At 35.6% G+C, this 22,101-nt stretch overlaps 1 protein-coding gene across 3 annotated transcripts; it reads right to left on the minus strand.

Moving 5' to 3' along the window:
• Positions 1–376: 376 nt before the first annotated feature.
• Positions 377–19,813, minus strand: LOC109147410 (protein NAP1). 3 transcript variants are annotated; one of them, XM_019295058.1, is made up of 24 exons: positions 19,427–19,812; positions 18,633–19,106; positions 18,448–18,522; positions 16,445–16,525; positions 16,179–16,259; positions 15,772–15,854; positions 15,008–15,092; positions 14,341–14,466; positions 14,105–14,212; positions 13,456–13,500; positions 13,235–13,377; positions 12,442–12,574; positions 12,014–12,124; positions 11,835–11,913; positions 10,572–10,765; positions 8,621–8,766; positions 7,356–7,437; positions 7,165–7,275; positions 6,224–6,349; positions 6,004–6,143; positions 5,803–5,899; positions 3,440–4,431; positions 1,358–1,570; positions 377–1,019 (listed from the first exon to the last, which is right to left on the minus strand). In XM_019295058.1, the coding sequence occupies exons 2-24, from the start codon at positions 19,053–19,055 to the stop codon at positions 539–541; spliced, it is 4,155 nt and encodes a 1,384-aa protein (XP_019150603.1). In that variant the 5' UTR covers positions 19,056–19,106; positions 19,427–19,812; the 3' UTR covers positions 377–538. The 3 variants fall into 3 exon arrangements, with proteins under 3 accessions (XP_019150603.1, XP_019150601.1, XP_019150602.1); XM_019295056.1 differs by having other exon boundaries at positions 13,235–13,500; positions 19,427–19,813; XM_019295057.1 differs by having other exon boundaries at positions 13,235–13,500; positions 19,702–19,810.
• Positions 19,814–22,101: the final 2,288 nt, after the last annotated feature.

The raw sequence follows: 22,101 nt of genomic DNA on the forward strand, positions 1-22,101 counted from the left end.
CAACCTTATTAAACTCCTAAATTGTCCGGGTATCTTCTTGGACTTCCTTGGTCCAGTTACTTTCTTAGGTCGGTCCACGTAGCTCATGCCCTTTTGGTTAACCGGTCCAACAGGTCAGCCCAATATCCATCACCATTAATAATTCAATTTTTTTAAAAAATAAATTTCATAAGAAAACAGAATAAATCAAAATATAATTTTCACTTTGATTAAGTATTTCAGTTTAGTACCAGTGGCTTGTGGTCCACTGGTATCGGATTGCTCCCCTATGTGGGAGGTCTAGGTTTCGAGCCTCAGTGTAGGCATAGATTGTATGGGTATCCCCCTTCCTTTGTAATAAAAAAAAAAAAGTATTTCAGTTTAGTAAACGATTAAATGAAGTGAATGAGAATAACAAGGAATAAATAAAATAAAATTTCCAAATATGAATAAACAGCGTCAAAATTATATGAGCATAGTAGTAGACAGAATTACCACTTTGAAATATTGACATTAACAGGAAGCAAATGTACATTAAAGTTTTGGGGCATTGTTTCTACTACTTGTATGATATGGGACCGGATCTGGACACTGCAAACCTTGGCAAGGGACTTGGACCTGTGCTTGATGATGTTGAGCCTTCCATAAACTTCACTTTGCGAGTGGCACTATAATCCAACGGCCCAGACCGCCTCGTATTCCGAGCTTTATTTTCAGTGTCATATAGTTGATTTTGGTTATGGCTTGATGATGCCTTGAAATAGCCGGAATCATTAAGAGTCGAATGTGGAGTAGACTCTTCCCGGTGGGGCGGCTGCCTCATTGCTGGAGATGTGTGCGCAAGTATAGCAGGCGAATGCCGGGGAGATGCGTTGAGCAATGCAAGTTGCGCGTGCACAGGAGAGGAATTTGAGTAGTATTGGGTGTATATGGAGCGGAGAATTGCGAAAGGAAGATGGGCTTCTAGCGAGCTTCTTGGCAGGTATGGAGAGATCTCACAAAATTGGTCCAGGAATATAAGCTTTGCTACAATATGAGATCTGAGTGCAAGAGCAAAAGAATACACAAGTAAACAGATAGAAAACTACACCGTAATCATAATACTGACCAGCCAAACTACTCGTTTACTAAACATATTCGAACCTATGACCTTTGGAATAGCTCTATACCAAATTGAAGCATGTGCTCCATCTCAACTAAAAGCCTAAGCTGATAATTGGATTGCACATTAATGGTTATATGCTCAACACAGACTTGGGTTCAACCTCAAAGATCAACTTACTAATTCACTGATAACTCACACTTCTTACTCATCATATAAATTAACAACTTCCCATTATGTGACATCTAAGTATAATGAATGAAGTATAAGTTTTACCTGTTATGTTCATTCCAATAATCCAGGATAATTCCAGCAGAGAATTTGACAAACAGTTGCATTGTGGACTTAATGCTTGCCTCCACCGAAGACCGGTTCTGTGTCTCAGGATCTAATGCCTCATCAACATGGCCATTTGAAAAAGATTGTTTCTGTTGATTTTCTCTTTCAAGTCTCACGAATTCACTTCCTGCAATAACAGCAGAAATACACCTGCCCACGAAAACCAAGTCAGAAAATACTCATACTTATGCCAAATGATTAAACCATTTCTCCTATTTTCTCTCTCTAATATTTCATTTTTCCAGCTACTAACCAAGGTTACACTAGAAACAATGCCAACCTCCTAGGCAGGGTGACACTAGTATGCTTATTGTTTCTCCTCTCCCCGCCAGTCCTGAGGATAAATTGAAAGCAAACCCTGACTGACTTAACTATGCTTTGAACATAATCCACGTAAGATCAACCACATGGACTTTCCCCATCCAAGTGCTAAATTTTTGTCCTTGAGCTAATACGTATTTTGTAGGGACAATGCTCAAATAAGCCTTCAAACTTTTAGGAAAATGCAACTACAATCCCAAACTTAAAAAAAGTTTCAAGTGGACACCTGAATAAGAGAAAAACGTGCACTTAGCCCATTTTTACCTGTAATCATCCAATCATTGCTTATGTGGATGCCAACCATATTTACTTTCTTTTTTTTTTGCTGATGTGAGGCAATAACTAGAAGTTTCTCCTCTCTTGTTCTTTAACTGCCATGGTTAATTCAAAAAATTACCTTACATTGTTCTTTATCTAGGAGTTTCTTTGTCCTTCATTTGAATGAATTTGGCTGAAAAGGAAGAAGCCATCTTTGTCCTTCCAATTTTTTTTATTAACTATCACAATTAGCCAAGTGTGAAGCCATGGCTTCAAGAAACCACCACATGTGGCATCAAGTCAGCAAAAAATTTAAAATAAATACAATTGAATAATGTATTCCCGGTTCAACTAAAAGCCTAAGCAGATAGTTAGACTGCATATTTATGTTTATAGATTATATATTATATGCTCAACAAATACGAGTGGGCGTCCACTTAAGTGATGATTGGGCAATTCCAAGAAAATATGGTTACCAAGGGGCCAATTGCTCCTTTTTCCCTGAGTTTAGGCATCTATTTGATTTTATTTTTTTATTTAATTTGAAAGCTTAATTGCATATTCTTAAAAAGTTCAAGGGCTTACCCTTATCCCTAGTTTGTAATAAGAGTTATTGCCACTTTTGGTCCCTTAATATTATCCATATCCCACATTTGATCCCCAACTATTAATCTTGACAAATTTGGTGTACAAACATGCTCTTTTTGCCACATTTGATTCTACCAACTAAATGCCTAGCAATTACCAACCAGAAAAATTAATTTTTCTCTCATCTAGGAAAGTTTCAAAGTAAAAGTTGTCAGTCCAAGATACACACGCCCATTACTAAAAAAATCCCAAAATTTAAGATGTAGAAAACCTAGCCCTTTTCTCCTACCACCCTAACTACACTGAAAAATCAAAGGCAGCTTCACATTTCATTCAATTTTGGGATTTTTAGTAACAGTATTGTGTATATAGACTTGGAAGGATGACGTTGCCCTTAAAGCTTTCCAGACCAAAGAAAAATTAACTTTTCCGACAGGTGACTGCCGAACATTTGGTTGGCAGGACCAAATGTGGCAAGAAAGTATACTTGTGCACCAAATGGGAGAAGATTACTAGTTAGGGAACAAATGTGGAAAGAGGACCAAAAGTGGCAATAACTCTTTGTAATAACTTTAATCCAATCAAGTTTTGGTATACTATCTCCTATCATTCTAATTAGAGCACCCACAGACCTACATTGAATATATCCAACAATCTCAATCTATTCTCTTAATTTGTTCTTAGCAACTGCACCTTTTGGGAAAAAAAAAAAAAAAAAAAAAAACCAACAATTGTAAAGCAAAGAAAAGAGCATTCACTCATGCAAAATATGTCAAAAAAGAGATCATGAAGCAACATAATATATTTAGATAAATATATGTATATGAAGAAAAGAGCTGCTTTTGAATTAACCTTGCCAAGCAGTGAATATTGTTGTTGAAACCTCCAGTATCAACATTGAAAGCTGTAGTACTCCAGATATTTGAAGTCATGAATGTGGCAAATAAATATGGCAACAAGCTCCATGAACCATCACTTGCACCCCCAACCTCTTCAAAAATTGATCTGACCCACTCTGAGTCATGGTCATCAGCTAGAGTCACACTGTTTATCACCCTTCTCAACCTTCTAATTTCCTTCTTCTCGGGAATTTCCTCAGGTAAATGCTTAGCAACCCCTGTTAGTAAAGAATGTATTAGAGGAGCACCTTCCTGCAGTACAGCTCCAGCAGCTTCTGCTAGAAGACAATCAAAAGCAATAGCTTGTCCTGCCTGTACACAGAACCCCACCATGGTGTCCATATCAACAATCTGCTTGATATTTGTGTCTCTATCTATCCGGTCACCAGAATGCATGCTTCCTGCAACTGCCTCCAAAATCTCACGGTTGGCACGTAGTGATGTGTCAATGCAGTTCAGCAGTGCAGCTGTGTGTTCTTTCATCATTCTGTCAAACCTGTCAACTCCATAACCGCCAAAAATCCGAACAAAAGCTTTTAATTCCCTAAGATCAGTGACTGACTCAGCAAAATATCCCCCAACAGGCCTTGAGCTCTTGAAGCATTTATGGAGTGGTGCAAAAAGTATACCAGCACCAGACACATCATTGACAATGTTTTCGATGTACCAGTTGCACACAGCTTCAGTTGCAGATCCTGTGTACTGCTCTGCAGCTTTCTCAAACAAATGTAGAGATGAAACTGGACCACAGAATGCCTCCGTCAGTAAAATTTCACGGATGCCCTGTGTCAGGTCCATGCTAACATGTTGTTCAGCTAGATGGACTATAGCTGTATGTCTGCGAATAAGTGATTCTAATACAGAAGGGCGTTGTAGATCATTATCACTTTTAAGAACAGCTAGCAGTCTCCTTCTAAAGTTCACAAGTATACATTCTCTCATGTACTGCAATATAATAACATTTTATTAGCATCAAGCATGATGCAACAAATTATATGATCTCCAAATTATATGCTAATGGTCCTAGAGACAACATCTTCAGCAATATATACAGTATATTGCCTCATAATATAAAAAGTAAAAATTACACAAAAATACCCATATCAGATGTATTCCTAGCCCTTAACTTTGCCAGAAAAGATAAGCTATTTTGGGTAATTTATTGTAGAACCATTTTTCTATAGAGTGAGGTTAAAATCAGAATACGGTGTTAGTAAGCATTGGAGTATTGCTCATCTCTAACCACTACCCAAAAGAAGACTTCTACACCAATGTCTTCAAGAACAAGTGCAGTACTATTATAGCAGCCATTAACAAAAAAACATAGGCTTCTACTTTTGTTATAAGAATTAAGACATACGTTTAATAAAAATCTTACTCCTCATTACCATTAAGTGAAATACAGAATAGAAAATATTATTAAAAAAAGAAAAACAAACAAACAAACAAACAATTTTCCCTCAATACAGCCATGCAAGGAAGATCAGATTGAAGCATCACCAACCTATTACATAGAAAGCCTAATGTCTTTTCAAGAAAAATCAAAGGTTGGGAGATTAATCAAAGGGCAACGGTGTCAAAAAGAGGCTTGGACTCATTGGACAAGGTCATGTGATGTAGAGAAAGAAGACTGGAAGCAATAATGAGGGCAGCAAGAGATAGGAAGAGATGTGGGCAACAGGAATGGAAAGATGAAGGGGAGACAAAGGAAAAATTGTCTACTCCTAAAGAGCACTTTTCAATAAATACTGTTAGGTGACTTAGGTCCAGCTTTTGGCATTTGAGTACTGATAGGCACAAAAATAAGATGGGCCAACCAAGTACTATTAGAGTATTAGAGGCATGGACATTGTCTGTGCACTAATACTGCACATTGGCGTGTCAAGCTTTGGTGCAAGTGAAAACTAACCCAGTGCAATAGTAGCAAAACTTGAAATATGACAAGTAATTATATATGTAATATAATTTTCCTCTAGAAATCTGAAAGAAAGACAAGATAATTAACTTACTGCAAACTCAGGATATTAAGAATACCGGAACTCTAGAGAGCTACACTTTGGCGAACTAAAAACACAATTTACAAATGTATATAATGCAGGTAATTCCTACAAATTTTGAAAATTAATTTTCCTATATATTATAAGACTAAAAGAGAACTAGATTTAGATGAGAGAACCTCCAACAGAAAAAGAAGATTGGAATTAACAAGAAAGCATTGCAGGCTATCAAAAACAGCATTTGCTAAGAAATAAGAACAATCAAGCCCCAAACTTTGTCTGTATACAAGCATTTTGTAGAGGAAATGATGTCTCTTACCTCCCTCAGAACAAAGACATGGTTTAGGACACAGATAGGCTCCATATCATTCAAGACTGAGCAAAGATTTGTTAGCCTCTGCATAGCAGCTTCTAACCTGTTATTAGCAAATTTGTAAATGAAAGAGAATACTAGATTTTTAAGAAAAATAAAAAGCAGGGAGAGGTAGGGAGATTCATTTGGGGTAAAAAAATATCTTACATCTTAATAGAATTATTGTTTTCTGGGTAGCTCTCATAGCCGGGCAAATGAAAACCAGACATTGTTTTAGGGGATTTTACTGAAGGAGTAGATATTCTTGAAGTCAAATTCATGAGATGGGCAGCCTGCTCTGGCACAAGCTGAAATGGCATTTGAAATTAAGGCAAGCATAGTAAATAAACTTTACTGTTTCCCTATACAAACAGGACAAAGGACCAACCTGCATCTCGAGAGAGCCAAAACCACCCTCAGAGTCAAGAATATTGATTAGCCCTTCCAATCCTCCCATGATGGATTCAATAAGGGACTCAACATAGAGAACAGCATCACGGCCAATTTTAGTTACCTGTACCAAACAGAGTATACTATTATTGCAGCAACTCCTTTTTATCTCAAAAATTAGAAAACAGAGTGAATTTCACAAATAAAGCATTAAGTATAAGATCAACTGTTTTAAATACAAAGAAATGCCAAGAAAATGATCACATTTAAAAATCAGCTCCATACTTTTAAACCCATTTCCGCCCTACTCACAAAACATCCTATATCTTCTTATGTAGCCAATATTTGAACCCTACAAAGCCTCAACCGCAACTCTAAGAGGACATAAGATTGATTGATACAAGAAAGGAGTTGAGGAATAGAAATGGGCATGATACAATTTGTTGTGTTCTCTAGGGTGGGGGACTGCTCTTACTCAGTCCTCTCAGCCAAAATTTTGTTTCCATCAAGTTATATGTATTTTTTTTTTTGAAAATAAGTTATATGTATTTAATAGTTAGTAAACATTGAAAACAGACAGACCTCATCAAATATTTAAAATGTAATTAAACTCGGAAAAACACATTTAAGGTCAGACAAGGATGAAACATCTAAAGTTAGTCCGTCATAATACCATGAGTCTATCACTAAGAATTGAAAAGCAAACGTGGAAGCAACTCAATCTAAAGGTTAACTTTATTGTCAATTGAGTCAAGTTTTTTTTTCCTTCATTTTTCCAAAATTATCAAAATCATCCTTGGCCTAAAAATTGTTAATGAAATGTGAATAAATAAATTAAAAGAAACATGGTAAGTTGAGAGTCCATATGATGAAAAATGAGATATAACTATATAATTATTTTTAACTATTTATACTGTTGTATGTTTAATGCCATCATACCTCCTCAGGTACAATTGAAGAAGCACATTCAGGAAAGCTACTAGCAACACCAAGCCATGCACAACAATGTTGTGGACGACCTTCTGGCCCAAACATGGTGTTACGGAAGACCTGTATTTATTTCTGTTCAGGTTTAGAATCAAAGTAGAAAACATGGATATAGTAGTCTTGGAAAGTGCAAAGTTCCATACTGTTGTAAGATGCTGATGATAGAAGTATAGCTTCTTCAGACTCCCATGTCTAGATAACTGAGCTTCAAGTTCATCAACACACCTGCCTTAACACAGACAGACGCTATTTGATACGAGTATTGCTAACAATGCAGAAATCCATCAAACATACACTTCAGAATTAAGTAAAAAAAAATGGGTCATGAAGTGAAAAACATCTATGTGATGAATTTATTACGGGGAAATATATTTATAATGACAAGAGAACTAACCTCCTATTTACTTCAGGTTTGGGGTGACTAAGTTCTGGATATTATTTAGTATCACAAATTCCAAAAGTGCAAGTTGTGCAAAATGTAACATCTGATGCACTACAGCATGCACCGATGTAATCTCCCATACCATTTCTTACCAAGACAATGTTTTTGTCCTAACTCCTAAGTCCATACTATTGATCACAGATGTAATATACTAATATCCCATCTCATATAGGTTAACTAATTATCCTAATGTGGGATGTAAGGTGTGAGTCTAGGGTGAGAGAGGATGAAAGTCAATAGGTTGGCAGCACCGCCTGCCTGGATCAAGTGTGTTATGGAATATACAAATATGGGACTCTTACATATTAGGAAGCCTGGAGATTAGGGTTTTGAGTGGGGAGGTATATGGAAAACTTGTTTCCATATCATATGTCCTCTAGCTTGTATTTATAGGGTGGAGTATTCTCTCTAAGAATAGTGAGACAGAGACCAGAATACAAGGTATTTTTCTAAACTTTTGAACAAAGTGAAAATATCTTTAGGGATAACATATGACTATATGAAGAAACATTGAAACAATGTGCCATGTGGACTAAGTGGCTTGCCATACACAGCAAGAGCGATCTCTTGAACCAACTACGGCAACTAGAGCCACCTGTCACTTGGTATTCTGGATTTGAATATAAAGAGGACATCAGGACTTTATAACACTGACTATAATTTCATTTTTGAAGTCAAGTGAGTATTGTGTCCTCATAGAAGTAAGAGCAAATCAACCTTGTCATTCTAAGTTTATACTTGGATTCATGTCAAACGTAACTTTACAGCTTTACCTGATGCTCATTTATCTAGCACAACATGATTAATACAACCAAATGTCGCTTTTGATAAGTTGGGTAGTTTAATTAGAAATTTAGAAGCACCCAGAAAATGTAGGAAAGGTGCAAACCTATATATTCATTCTCAGAAATAAATGAAATTCATTAATTTTTAATATATTATGTTCATCAAGTGAGAAAAAATCACCTGGACCAGTTGTATGCAGCATTTCCTTCAGATAACAATCCTTCCTTTCCAGTAGAAACAGTAGCCTTTTCCAAATGCCGAATATTTATAGAAGACCGAGCAGAAGTAACAACCATCAATATTGAAAGCCAATCTTTGCGTAAATCCTGATTGATATTAAGAAAGTTCATTTTTAGAGCCTAATGTAACATAATGAGATCAACAGCAGCAACTTTATGAAAACAGTATAACAAGATTGACAACCAAAAAAGTTATGCGACCTGCCTACTTGGGGGTATAATGGAAGAGAATCTGTATCTTTTCATTCATATTTACATAAGAACATAAAAGAACAAGGGTTAGACAATGCTGAAAAGAAGGATACAATGAAGAGGCCCTAAATGCAGTTGATACCATAAATAAGAGAAGTGCCAAGTTACTTTTTTTCAGAAGAGGGGCAACACTTGGTCTAATGAATTACAAATACAGATATGACACAGCTTTAAAATGAATGCCAAATATTAGATACAGTAACCTCATACAGTCCTTTATTAAAGGTGAGTATGGGCTCAAAGAGACTGATTAATTGGTATTGTTATGGAATCTATATATATTAGGCAGCTTGGAGATTTAGGGTTTTGAGTAGGTAGTCATATGGAAACTTATTTTCTTAGTAGAAGTCTTCTAGCATGTATTTATAGGGCTGTATATTCTCTTTTCCATGAGACAACTTATTAAGACAGCATATTCAGAAATCTTCTCTATACTTTCATAACATGGTATCTGAGACTTTACAATAATTTTTTTTTTTCGCTCCATTGTCGACTTGTCGTCACCGCTGACCTAGGGAGGAGCGTCGGTGTCTAGAGACCTTGCTTGGAAATTTCGACAACGTTCTGACCAGCACATGAGCCTCACGCGTCACCATCCTCCGCTGCCACTCTCCCACTCGCCAGCGCGTGAGGCTCCTCCGGCGACCGGAAAACATTTTGGTCAACTGCTCCTAGGTCACCTAAGTCCGTTTGCCTCGGATCTGGACTTGGTTTGGACCATTGTGTTGTCATTGATTTTTTGGTCGCCTGGGTCCGTTTGCCTCGGATATGGACTTGGTTTGGACCATTGCATTGTCACTGATTTTTTGCTCCACGGTCACTTTTTCTCATACACATTCAGGCTTGAATTTTGTGTACTTTGTGATCTTTTTTTTTCTTCTAGATATGGCTGAAAATAAGTCTAATGCATCTGCCAAATCGGTCTTGATCTCTGCTAATGAGTTTGCTAAGTTGGAGTCCGTTGCTTGTCTTGGTGTTGTCACCCCTTTTTGATGCTCATTGTCGTTTGGGGCATGCTTCCCTTCCGTTGGTAAAGAAATTGGTCCTCCTTTTTTCGAGTTTGTCTTCTTTACCTTGTGTGTCCAAACTTGTTCGGTCCACTTTGTGTTCACCCGGTATTTGTTCGTGGTATTGGTGGCATCCAAGCTTCCATTTCAGGGGGAGTGTCAAATCTCAAGCTTGTTCGGTCCACTTTGAGTTCACCCGGCTGTCCGTGGTATTGGTGGCGTCCAAAGCTTTTGTTTCAAGGCAGTATCCTAAATGGGATTTGAGTTAGTTATTTAGTTATTTTTGGGTTAGTTATTTTTTGGTTATCAATTATTTGTGTAACAAGTTGGGCATGATTAATATCTATGCTCCAACTTGAGGAGAAGTGTTATGGAATATATAAGGTAATATGGAATTTATATAGATTAAGAACCTTGGAGATTTAGGGTTTTGAGTAGGTAGTCATATGGAAACTTGTTTCCTTATTAGAAGTCTTCTATTTATAGGGCTGTGTATTCTCTTTTCCATGAGACAACATATTCAGAAATCTTCTCCTCTTTCAAAAAAAAAAAAAAAAAAAAAAAAATCTTCTCTTTACTTTCATAACAGGTATCAATAAATTAAGAGGAAATATCAGTTCAGAAGCTCCTTACAGATAAATCACATGTGATGGCGTAAACATTTTCACCCTGTGGCTTTGGTATGCTTTCTAGCTGTTGAACAATCTTCTGGAAAAGTCCCTTCAAGGTTGCTTCAAGGTCAAGAGCAACCATCCCAGGCGTTCCCAACAGAAATCGTATTCTACCAGCACAGGATGACAGGTACGATAAGGCATAGCCTCGGATTGCTGTTAGAAATAATTGTTTGATATTAAGTAGACCAAAAAAGAGAGATTAGCAAATAATCAAAGCAGAACAACTAACAAAAATAATATTATCACATGCCTCTGGATGGTGATAGCATCTGTACTTTAAATAACATTAGCACTACTAGTAAAGCATGTTAGAGGGTCAATTTTCTAATATAATGATATGTGCATCAAAGATTTACTGTTAAACCTAACATCCATTTGTTGAAATTACTTGCTATTTTGGTTAGTTGTAACTTGAAACAATGGTTATCCTTCTAAGAAGATTTATAATCCTCAAGCTTAACAATCAGCTTGAAGTAATATTACAGCAAAGTTGATTTACTTTCTTTTGTACAAGAGTGTACTTTTTATGCATTCCAAGATGTATTTGACCTCTAGAGTCTAGAGTAGTAGAGTACCAACTCAACTGGAATATTCGGCTAAAATTTGTGTCTTAATCTCTAATCCTAGTCAAAGTAGTGACACATGCCAAGGAAACATTACATAGGATAAAACATCTCAGCCCAATATGAATCTAATCCTCCTACAAAGGAAAGAAGCAATCTAATTATTGCAGCAAAATTAAATAGTAGATGATTATATAAGTAACTTTCAAAAAAAAAAAATATAAGTAATTATCATTTACTCCTTATTTATTTACCTACCAAAGTAGTAAAAGGATTTGTGTCCACTAATAATAATATCTAAAATACTTTATTAGATTCTGTATTGGGTTGTATGATTGATAACATAATAAATCTCCAAAATCTTTTGGTTTACTCCCCATCATTTGAGTTGTTTATAGTTACTCCACTGCCCCTCACCATTTCAAGGATTCTAATGCCTCCATATTTTAGTTCTTTCCTTGAAAAATCTCCCGTTACATTAATCAGTACTTTACATGTAAATTAATAGAATACAAAAAAAAAAAAAAAAAAAAAAAAAAAAAAAAAAAAAAGGAGCCCAGAGAGAGGTGTTTAAAAGTATGCGCATCAAATCTAAACAGCAGATGGCTCCAAGATTCTTCAGACTCTTATATACATCTAGTTAAGTCTGCAATACTGACCAGCAATATACTTCCGCACTAGACAACAAAGGCGGTCCATTCCATCCAATAGGAAACCAATCGTTGGATCACTTGAATCCTGTTCCCACAAATGCAAAAATTCATGTAGTCATAAATCAGTGTAGAGACAGCATCATTGACTTCAGTTCGAACGATGACTGAAAGAAAGAGTTTCTTACAATTTCTACTGCAACCATTCGAGCAGTTTTTGATTTTGATGATGCTACTCCAACATGTTGGAAGTACCAAAGTACCTCACTTTGAGCAAAAGCCAATGCGGAAAATACCATCTGTAGGAACATCAAATTACTGTAGGAAGCAATATCTTGGCTTTCGCTACAAAAAACTTATAGCACTGGAAAGCAGGTAACTTTGCAAGCAAAGGGTTAGTAGAAAGGCTCATTTTAGATACTCTAGACTCAAAAGATTGAGAGGAAAAACAAAATTAAATAAATAAATAATAAAGTGTGCTTTACTTCTCAACATAAATAATATAGTGGGTTGTGCCTTTGATGTTTAAAACATAAAGAAGTCAAGCAACTCCAAACAGTAGTGGCTCCAAAAGATTATACCCTTTTATACTGCAAAGTGCAAAATTGAAAAGTACCTGAATATTAGGAGCCAATAAGCTAGGCTGATCTGTAAAAAAGAGAACCATTCTTCCAATCTCTTGTTTTAAAAATATTCTCCTTTCACGGTGTATGATATCACAAGAATATAATGCGTGTTCATGCACTTCACTGCAATAATCATAGAACATAACTGCATTGGTGCCCTGAACATTGAGAAAGACAATAGAATATTCTAGATAGGACTATGGTAACTGTATGTACAATCTGTAAATAATAGTCTTGCAAATAATATCAACCAGAAAAAAAAAAAAATAGGAAACTAATGATTTTAAAGAAAAGAGCAAGGTTAGCTGAAAATCATCAACCAAAGAATGTACATTAAGCCTATCAGGACTAACAAGCCGGAGCTGCTGTTTTCATTTGATCCATTACAGTAATAAAATGTAAGGGCTGTAAACAGTTAGTACCCATACTAACTATCTCAGCACTCTCGTCTCTCATCAGTGAAACAGCCGCAGAGCGGAAGCAACAACGAAACAGGTTTTCACACTTCACTGGAAGAAATTTACAATTTTAATTGGATACACAAATTAGATGAGCAGCAGAGCACATTTAGGGATTAGAAACTACAATGACATTTAACTCAGATACCCATTAATACTCCTACTCTCTTTGTAATTACGAACCTTTCATGAAAAGTAACGACTTTATAGAGTACTGCCTGTTTATATGGATTCAGCCAAAGGAAAAACTTGATGCATATTACTAGTCAACTAAGAAGTAGAGAAGAGCCTTTCACTATCAGAAGGCCAAGCTTCATGACAGTACCTTATCATTTTCTCAACCTGCTTGGCAACACTATACTCCAGATCTGCTTCTTTTTGTTTTGTGCGCCCAGACTTCGCCATCTTCTTTGACTCCAGTATCCGAGGCAAAACATATAACTGATAGTCTTCATGCAATAGTATATACTGAAAATTACATATAAAAGTAATAATGTAAGCAGAGATGAAGATTGTGCTCCTCATAGCTGACATACTAGAACTCACCTCGTCTCTGAACAAGGGAAGGACTAAATTCTCCTTTAGTACAACCTGTTGGGATCCCAAAGAAAGTTGAGAAAATTAAAGCATTAGTTGCATAAGAGAACTAGGACAAATTCCATTTTAACAATGAATACTGTGTTTGACAATGGCATAAAAGATGTGCAATACATAACTTACACTGTCAAATATAATTGCATTTTTACAAAGCTAACCTTGTCCCAAACATATAGTGCTTAAATTAACTAAGTACTGAAAGCATAAAGAGGGTTTAAAGCACAAAATGTCAAAATTAAGCTTATAACATTTTGAAATAAAGAGAGCATGGTTTGAAGCTTCCTTACAAATAAGAAAGCAAAAACAAAGGACCTCAGAGCCATCAATGTTCACAAACTTTGAGCTAGTTTCAAGCAACTATCAACAAAGTATCTCGCCCTTATTATATTGAGCATCTTGTCTACCAAATACAAGCCACAACCATACAGAAAATGGCAACATGTTCATCATTTCTCCACAAAAAATTATTATGGGGAACTTTATATTAAAATTTTGTGGACAGAAAATGAACTTGGGGTATCTTCTATACAAGACAATCTTTGCATAGTCTAATCTTCAACTATTAGGCAAACTAAAGAATAGAATATTTGGAATTTACCGAAGCAATGTCAATGCTTGTTACCCTGAGAAGCTCATCAGGACAAACAAGATACCCAAATAATACCCATTCACGATAAGAAGTAACATTTGCAAGATCTTGGGCTCTCTGCAGAAAGGCCAAAGAAAGTTTACAAATTCAGCATGCATTGTGTAATAAAGATAGAGAAACAGGAAGATTTAAGAAAACAGAGTAATAGAATGGTATTTTGAAATGCAACTAAAATGAGTAGTTACCATTGGATGTGCAGAATTTGTAAGTATGTCAGGATATCGAGGATGGAATGGACTTAAAAAGCCCTCATTCCGCAGCTTCCTTGTATCGGTAGATAAGAATATAATGGGACCAACCGCCTCTAATACCTGATATAAAGAATAGATCTCAGCAAGAATTCACAATCTTGATTGATGATTCTGGTGGATGAATGATATGGTTGAAACTACAATGCAATAAAATATACCCACATTTGTAATTGTTTACAAGAAAATTGTAGACAATATTTTCTATAAGCACATATGTAGAGTTGTGTTTGATATCATTTATTCAAGGAGGCATTTTGTATTATTAATGCAAGAAATTACCTTTGCCAAGCAAAATGACTAACTATAGGTTTGCCTATCACATGTAGAAGTGCTACAAAACAGTGAAACACTACTGTGAATTTGATAAAAACAAAGACCAATAGCAAAAGCTGCAATAATGATACAATTGATTGACCAAATTTCACCAAAAGATGTTCCTGTCAGAACTCATAAACAAATAAAAATCTCACAGAGTGAATTTGCACTTGGTATATAAATTCTAATAAGAAAAGAAAATGACTTTACATACATTAGTGAAGTAAAAATTAAAAAACAAATCCAGACATCATATTATAGTGAAATTAGAAGAGAGAAACTTGACCTCTCCAATGCGAGGACTGACAAAATTGAGATCTTCATGCAGACCCTTCAAGGGTGGATCATAGGAATCAACAAATTGAATTAACCTGTTATTAGAGAGAGAGAGAGAGAGAATGTGTCAAGTACAAACATCTCAAATTAGAAAGTGTTGTCGCAAGCTTAAATCCCATTGGTAATCTGTTTTCACTAGTGGAATGATGCAAACTACTTTATAATTTATATTCCCCTCCCAATCCCCTATGCACCCCAACCCCCCCCCCCCCCCCCCCTCCAAAAAAGGACTGAAAATTCTATGTCATTTCAGTACTAAACTGGTAACGGTTAAACAATTATTTTGTTATTTGAAGCACCAAAAACGCTTCATGCAAATCATGTTATCTTATACTCAATACCTTATATCTGTATACCTACAAATAAACAACCAAATTCAATTAACTCAAATACATAAAATACACCCTTAAAAAACATAGCAAACGAATGAAACCAGAGTTTCCGTGTACAAAATTCAAGGAATCTCAAGTCTGATTGGCATATTTTCTAGTCAATGTTTTTCAGTAGTTAATTCTAAAATCCGAGTTTTATGTTAGGAAGAGTTTAGGCATTGCAACCTACAAGAGATGCCCTTTTTTTAATCATACTTTAAGAAAGCATAAATAATAAGAGCCCCATTAGCTGTAAAAGGAGTGCCCACAATGCCCACAAAAAATAATGTTCAAAAGCTTTATAGAACTAGACTAGAATGATGAAAGGTACATGTAGCCTCACCGATGATAAAAATCACAGTCTCTGTCATTTCTTGATATGGCATGCAAAAGATTATATGTTTGCAGCATCATTTTCCTTGGAATCTGTAGTTAGAGACAAAAATAACTGAGCGAATAATGTTCACAGGGAACATAGCAGACTGTAGCTGAGTGCTCACATGTTGACCATCATGTCATGGATTCAAGTATGGAAGACTGGAAACAACCTCACTAAAAACATAGGTAAGGTTGTGTACATCTTTCTTACTCAAACCATGCTTGATGCAGAGCTTTCTGCTGGGTCTGGACATTTTGTTAGGGAGCCCAGCAGCTTGTGCAAAAAGCAACAGGAATGCAAAATGAATAGATTTTTTAGCCAAAGAAAATTTGCAGAAAAAATGACAAGAAAGACACTAAACCCAAACTTGCCTTCTCGGAAAACAGATTGACACGAACAAATGCACAGATGAGGTCCATAAATGCATGCAGTATAAGAGAGTTCTGATGGGGCTGCAAGGAGTGAATATAAATTTAGGTCAATTATACAAGTTTGGAAGACAGCTTGAAAATAATATAACAATACTCTTCTCCATAATACAGAATAGTAACTACATGATTACAAGTTATAATTACAAACTTATTTGGTTTTGCGATTCTTTGGAGATCAAAAACTGCAATCACCAGTCACCACTCACCAACAAGGTAATCACTGTACTGCTCAGGTCCAATATAAGCCTCAAAGCATGTTCCCGAAAAGCCATCAGGTCAAGAAGCAACTATTCAAGAAAAGCAAGTAATTTAGAACACAAAGACGCTCTTTTTGCATAAATCTCAACCAAATAAATAAATAAATAAAACATTTACATTCATCACTTAATTGATTAAAAAAAATTGTACAATACTAACTAAAGGCAATTCTTCCTTTTCATGAAATCACAAAAGCACTGAGTGCACAAACATTAAATAAATATTTTATTCTAACCCTTTCATTAAGCCTCATTTTCTTCATCTTAGAAGAAACTCCAGATATATAATGTTTAATGCTCATAGAAACTCTAATCTGTGAAATCCTTTAGCTCATAAAACAATTGTAAGAAGCTTTTTTCCACTTGAAGCAAAATTTCAGTTTTTGTAGGCACTCCAGGTTGTACTCACAGCCTCCCCCCCCCCCCCCCCCCCCCCCAAGTTATTCTGGTAACAGAGTATCTGAGTATATACAGTCAATTCCATGTCTGCTTTAGAAACGTCTATTCACACCATGGCGGAAACCTTTTTATTCATAAACAAATACGAAAACAAAGAGTACCCCAAATTTGTCCACAAATAATACAAAAACTATACAGCAGAGCACTCAAGACAGTCATCATTTCCATTAAGAGACCTTTCTCTACACCTAAAAGCCAGGGTTTTCAACCATGTATTTTAATCTATGTGCAGGGAAACAAGTTCCTTAAAAACAATGTGTTTTTCTTTCCTTCCAAAGTAACAACAGAATACACAAGGCTGCTTGCCCATAATCTCTTGCCATGTCATAGTAGAAGTATTATAGGTCAGACCATATTAATCAGCTTCAAATTCTAGTCTATAATCTGAGGAATATGTAAATAGAGATCAGAAATTTAGTATCTAAAAAATCACACTGAGTGAGCAATGCTTGAAGCTAGAATCTATTAGCTCCTGTCCATTGAACTCTGTTTGAAGGATAACTGATATTATCACCTTATTCTTTCCATTCTATCCTTGCTGATCTTAACCATGAAAATATTTAAGGAACTACCTCATTTGAGTAATTGAGTGCCAATCTTAAACTATGGAATTTTTTTGACAATACTCCCCATGGTTGTAAGATACTAGAAAATGGTTGCAGCACTATCACCTAAAAATATTAAATCATATAGTAACTAGTGACTTCCACAAACACACTTCTATAGAATGTGTAACAACACAGTATAAGATACTATATCCGGAAAATTATGTGTAACAAAAAACTGCCAGCTTGACTTCGATGAAATTGTAAGCCATGGTTGACTAAAACTGAAGTGTGAGAGCTCTCAAAGTTTTGATAAATTGTATCATCCTAGATTCTATAATTATTTCCAATTTGACCAATAGGCACTGTGGAAGAGATGGCAAGATAGTATGACATGGAAAAATACACACGAAGGCAGAAAGCAATAGATTTCTTGATAGTCATTAGTTTCTTAAAGGATTTAAAAATGCATTCGGAAACAACAAGAATTTTCAGTTGCTTCATTCATTGGCCAGTTTTTGCACATAAGACTTTCCTACCATATAATTCTCAGTCAAAGTTGAATGTGTCAACTTTGCCGCCAGAGGTCGTTCCGTGAAATTAGAAATGCCTACAACTTGTGAGGTCTTAAGGGAAATGGTGAATTTATAAATTTACAAACAGAAAATAAGTAAAAGTTTTCCTGGCATCATAAACTATGTTTTCATTCAATAATTTGCTCATTATTAGCGATCATGCCCAGTTTATACAATCAAAGTTATTAGATTGACTCATTCACAATGTTCATCTTTTTAATACACTGTTATTTCACTCATCACAACCCATGTATATAGAAGAAAACACCATTTACATAATCATGAAATTTGGAAGTACATCAATAAATGGTAAAAAGATAGATACATACTGCAAAAATCAAGGGAATATGACAAAACAAGACTGAGGACTTACCTGAATCCATGGTTCCAAACTTTGTAGATGAACTTCGGCACCATCATTCATAGCATCTAGAGAAATCTTGTCAACCTACACTAATATGCTCATTATTAGCAGCACTAAAAACACCAGTCTAATTCCAATCAGCAAAAGAAAAAACACTTATAAGAAAAGACAGATAAAAATCCCCAGGCTCTTACTCGTTCAAGCTGCAGCTTGCTGTGATGCTCAGGGAACTTTCTTGAGAGGAATATACATATCTTTGGATGGTTTGGGAACACCCCAGACTTCCAAAATGCCTCAGAAAACACATGACCAATCACATCAGGATAATCCAAAATCTGATTTAATCTATACATTTTGGCCATCAGCCCCTCAGCTACTTGTGTGAGCTGGTATACCCACTGCATGTTCAGTCCTTTATGACTAGACCCACTCGAGCTATGGGCTGCTGTTCCATCAGTGCCAGCAGTCCTAGAGGCTTTATGTGCCGCTGTTGAGGCCACATCATGACCCAAATACTCTGTCCACCTGCCCGGACCTTCCCATTCCCTCGACCGGACACCAGTGGGCGAGGATGACAACACTTCATCAGCAGGAAAATGCTGCCGAGATTTTGCCATTCTAATCACTCAATGCCAACAATCTACACTTAAAAGCTCCGTCTCTGGCCTCTGCATATTAAACAGAACCCTTTTCAGAGCTAAAATACTCATAATTCTCACAAAATTCTAAATTCATGAGACCCAACTAGCATGCTCCCCAGTAATTACTTCTTCAGAGCTTTCATGCAAGACAAGGGTTTCACCCTATATAAAACCACCGGAACTAAGACAAAGTTACTAACTTTCCAAGTTTCACAGCTTGCAGCTCCAAGGATTCTTGCAATAGCAAATTAAGCAGACACACTCAATTTAACTACACTTATAGCATGCACTACTAAATGCTCAATCAAATACAGATCAACACCAGCAAGAATTGAGACAGGGAGTACCAGAGAAATGAATGGAGTTTTCAACTGGACGTCAGAGGAGCTTGAAATGGGGCTTGGTCCAATTACTTCAAAACCCAGATCTGGGCAGAATATACTCAGAGCAGGAGAAAGTATAATGGAGGTATTTCTCTCTCACGCAAAGAGTGTGATGTGCGTGAGAGAGAGAGAAGAGTAATACTCAGTATTTAGGATGGACGATCAATGGGAATATGATATGAGGGAGAAATTTGTAGCTTTTGTGCTTAAATTAGGACAAAAAAAGAAGAGAAAGGGACCTTGTTCTTGTTTTGTTTCCTAAATTTTCTTTCACTGTATTTGCGCTTCCTTCATCTTTGTCTTGGATGGAATCGCGGAAGGTATCCTGCTTGCACGATCTACACTACTTTCTACTGTAACTACCCATTTATTGATGTAAAATGCTTCCGGAAAGCCCACCGATTTTTTTTATATTTTCTATTTCTATTTTCATGAACTTACCATAAATTAATTAAAATTTTTACCTAATAATTAAATAAAATAATGACATGTGTGGATACTATGTTATGATTTTTAATACCTAAAATGGTCCTCGAGTATAGTGATTTTTTCAATTTCGTCCTAAACGATTTTGGTGACTTAATATAGTCCCAGACTTTTGTGTTTTTGCTCAATTTAGTCATATGTTTGTTATTCTGTCAAATTGGTGTTAAATAAAGGAACAATTCAGTAATCTCAATATTGGATATCTTTACTCTCTGTCATGCGAAGTGCGAAATCCTTCTTTCTTTTACGAACTACTCTCATAATTACCCCCTAGGCCGTTCCACTTTCACTATTAGGCGCCCAAAAACCAGCCGAGCGCCTAGGCGGCGAAATCAGTCGAAATTGGCCTTCGGTCAATTTCATCCGATTTTGACCTATTTCGTCCGATGTTGTCTGGTCCAGCCTTCCGTAGACTAGTTTGATACTTTGAATCTTTGGATGATTGAAGTATTTGACTATTTTTATTTTTTAATATTGTTTTGATGTTATGACTTATGAATTATCATTATTTCATTTATTTGGATGTATTAATTATTTGATTGAATGTTGAAAACAACCTCATTAAAATTATCAAACTACAAGTTTGCCACTATTTTTTTGGCGCCCGTCTAGATTCCGCCTAGGCGCTATGCGCTGCCCGGGCGCCCGACTAGCGCCTAGCAACTACTACAACCATGCAGTGTTATTGCAGATCACAATTATGATTTTGGACTTTAATGCATTAAATTAATATGTTAATGTGTCCAATTGCAACTTTCAAAAGTTCGAGGGCCTGGGGTGTATATGACCCTTTTCCCATTAAAATATAATAATATTTAATTTGTTTCTTTCAACCATTAAAAAAATGAAAGTTATTATTTTTAAATTTTCATCTTAAAAGAATATGAATGTTATAGTATAATTGTTATAAGAATACATTGTCTCGTCTTTGCTTAAATCAAACCATATTGTTGTAGCATAAATTTTAATTTTCTATTTCAAATATATATTGTTTTAATTAAAATGCACATTTCATTACAAGTTGATCTATTATGTATGGACAAAATTTCTCTTTACTTTAAGAATTTAAATGCAAAAATTTCATTATATAATCAATATCATAGAAAAAAATTGATATTTCAAAATATCAATGAGAGTTTGCAAGAAGAATATATAGTCCACACATAACAACAATTGAGGTCTTATAATCTCATATACAAGGAAAACCTATGAAATTGTACGATATAACTTCATTGCATAATTATTTAATTACTTTTCGACAACATTAATAAGTCTATTATAATCATATCACTTTTTACAAAAACTAAATTAAGGGTGTGTTTGGTTGGTGGGTTTTGCCCATAGAAATGGGTATGAAAGTGATTGTTGTTGTTTGGTTGATAGGTTTCTAGAATACTACTATGGGTTTCGAATACCCCATCAATTGAAAAACCCATACTCAAATACAGTAAGGGTTTCATTCCCTTATTCATTCTCAAGCACTACTATTAGTAACCATTCTCATTCCACCCTACTACCAAACATGTTAAATATTTTCACCAAAACCCATTACCATTACCAAGTATTTGATACCCATTCCGATTCCTATGTGCGAACCAAACACACCCTAAATTTTATCTATTCATTTTAATATGAAAATTATTAGGACACCATTTTTATTTTCAATTATAACTATATACAATAATACCCATGACCTTGAGGTCAAGTGGCACGGAGTAACTCTCCTAAATGGGAGGTCATGAATTTGAGCCACGGGGGCAGTATTGACTTTTTGTGCTTCAATAGTTATGAATTTGAGCCGCCTCATAGTTATTTTTTCATTCTCAGCCTATTGAAGCACAAAGAGTCAACATCACATCCATTAAGGCTCAATCTCATGACCTCCCACATGGGAGAGTCACTACATGCCATCTGAGCACAAGGTGCTTGGTGTTAAAAAAAAAATATTAATCTAATCTAAATCTAAATCTAAAAACATAATAAGTCTCAATCAAGGTTATATCCTTTGATTTATGTCCCTCTTTTTGTATGCTAAAAAATATATACATTTTATTTTAAATGTTGTACACTTCAATGTTATTAGACAAAATTGTCCTTACTATATTCTTGTTAGACAAAATTACCTTACACTGTTATAGTACCGTTACTTTATA

This window comes from Ipomoea nil, unplaced genomic scaffold, assembly GCF_001879475.1.
Source record: "Ipomoea nil cultivar Tokyo-kokei standard unplaced genomic scaffold, Asagao_1.1 scaffold1993, whole genome shotgun sequence".
Taxonomy (NCBI): Eukaryota; Viridiplantae; Streptophyta; class Magnoliopsida; order Solanales; family Convolvulaceae; genus Ipomoea; species Ipomoea nil.

Coding starts and splice junctions, on each gene's coding strand:
- LOC109147410 (XM_019295056.1), bottom strand. CDS start 19,055: ATGGCAAAATCTCGGCAGCATTTTCCTGCTGATGAAGTGTTGTCATCC. Junction 18,523..18,632: donor GCAAGCTGCAGCTTGAACGA/GTAAGAGCCTGG, acceptor ATATTAGTGTAG/GTTGACAAGATTTCTCTAGA. Junction 1,020..1,357: donor TATTGGAATGAACATAACAG/GTAAAACTTATA, acceptor TCTTGCACTCAG/ATCTCATATTGTAGCAAAGC.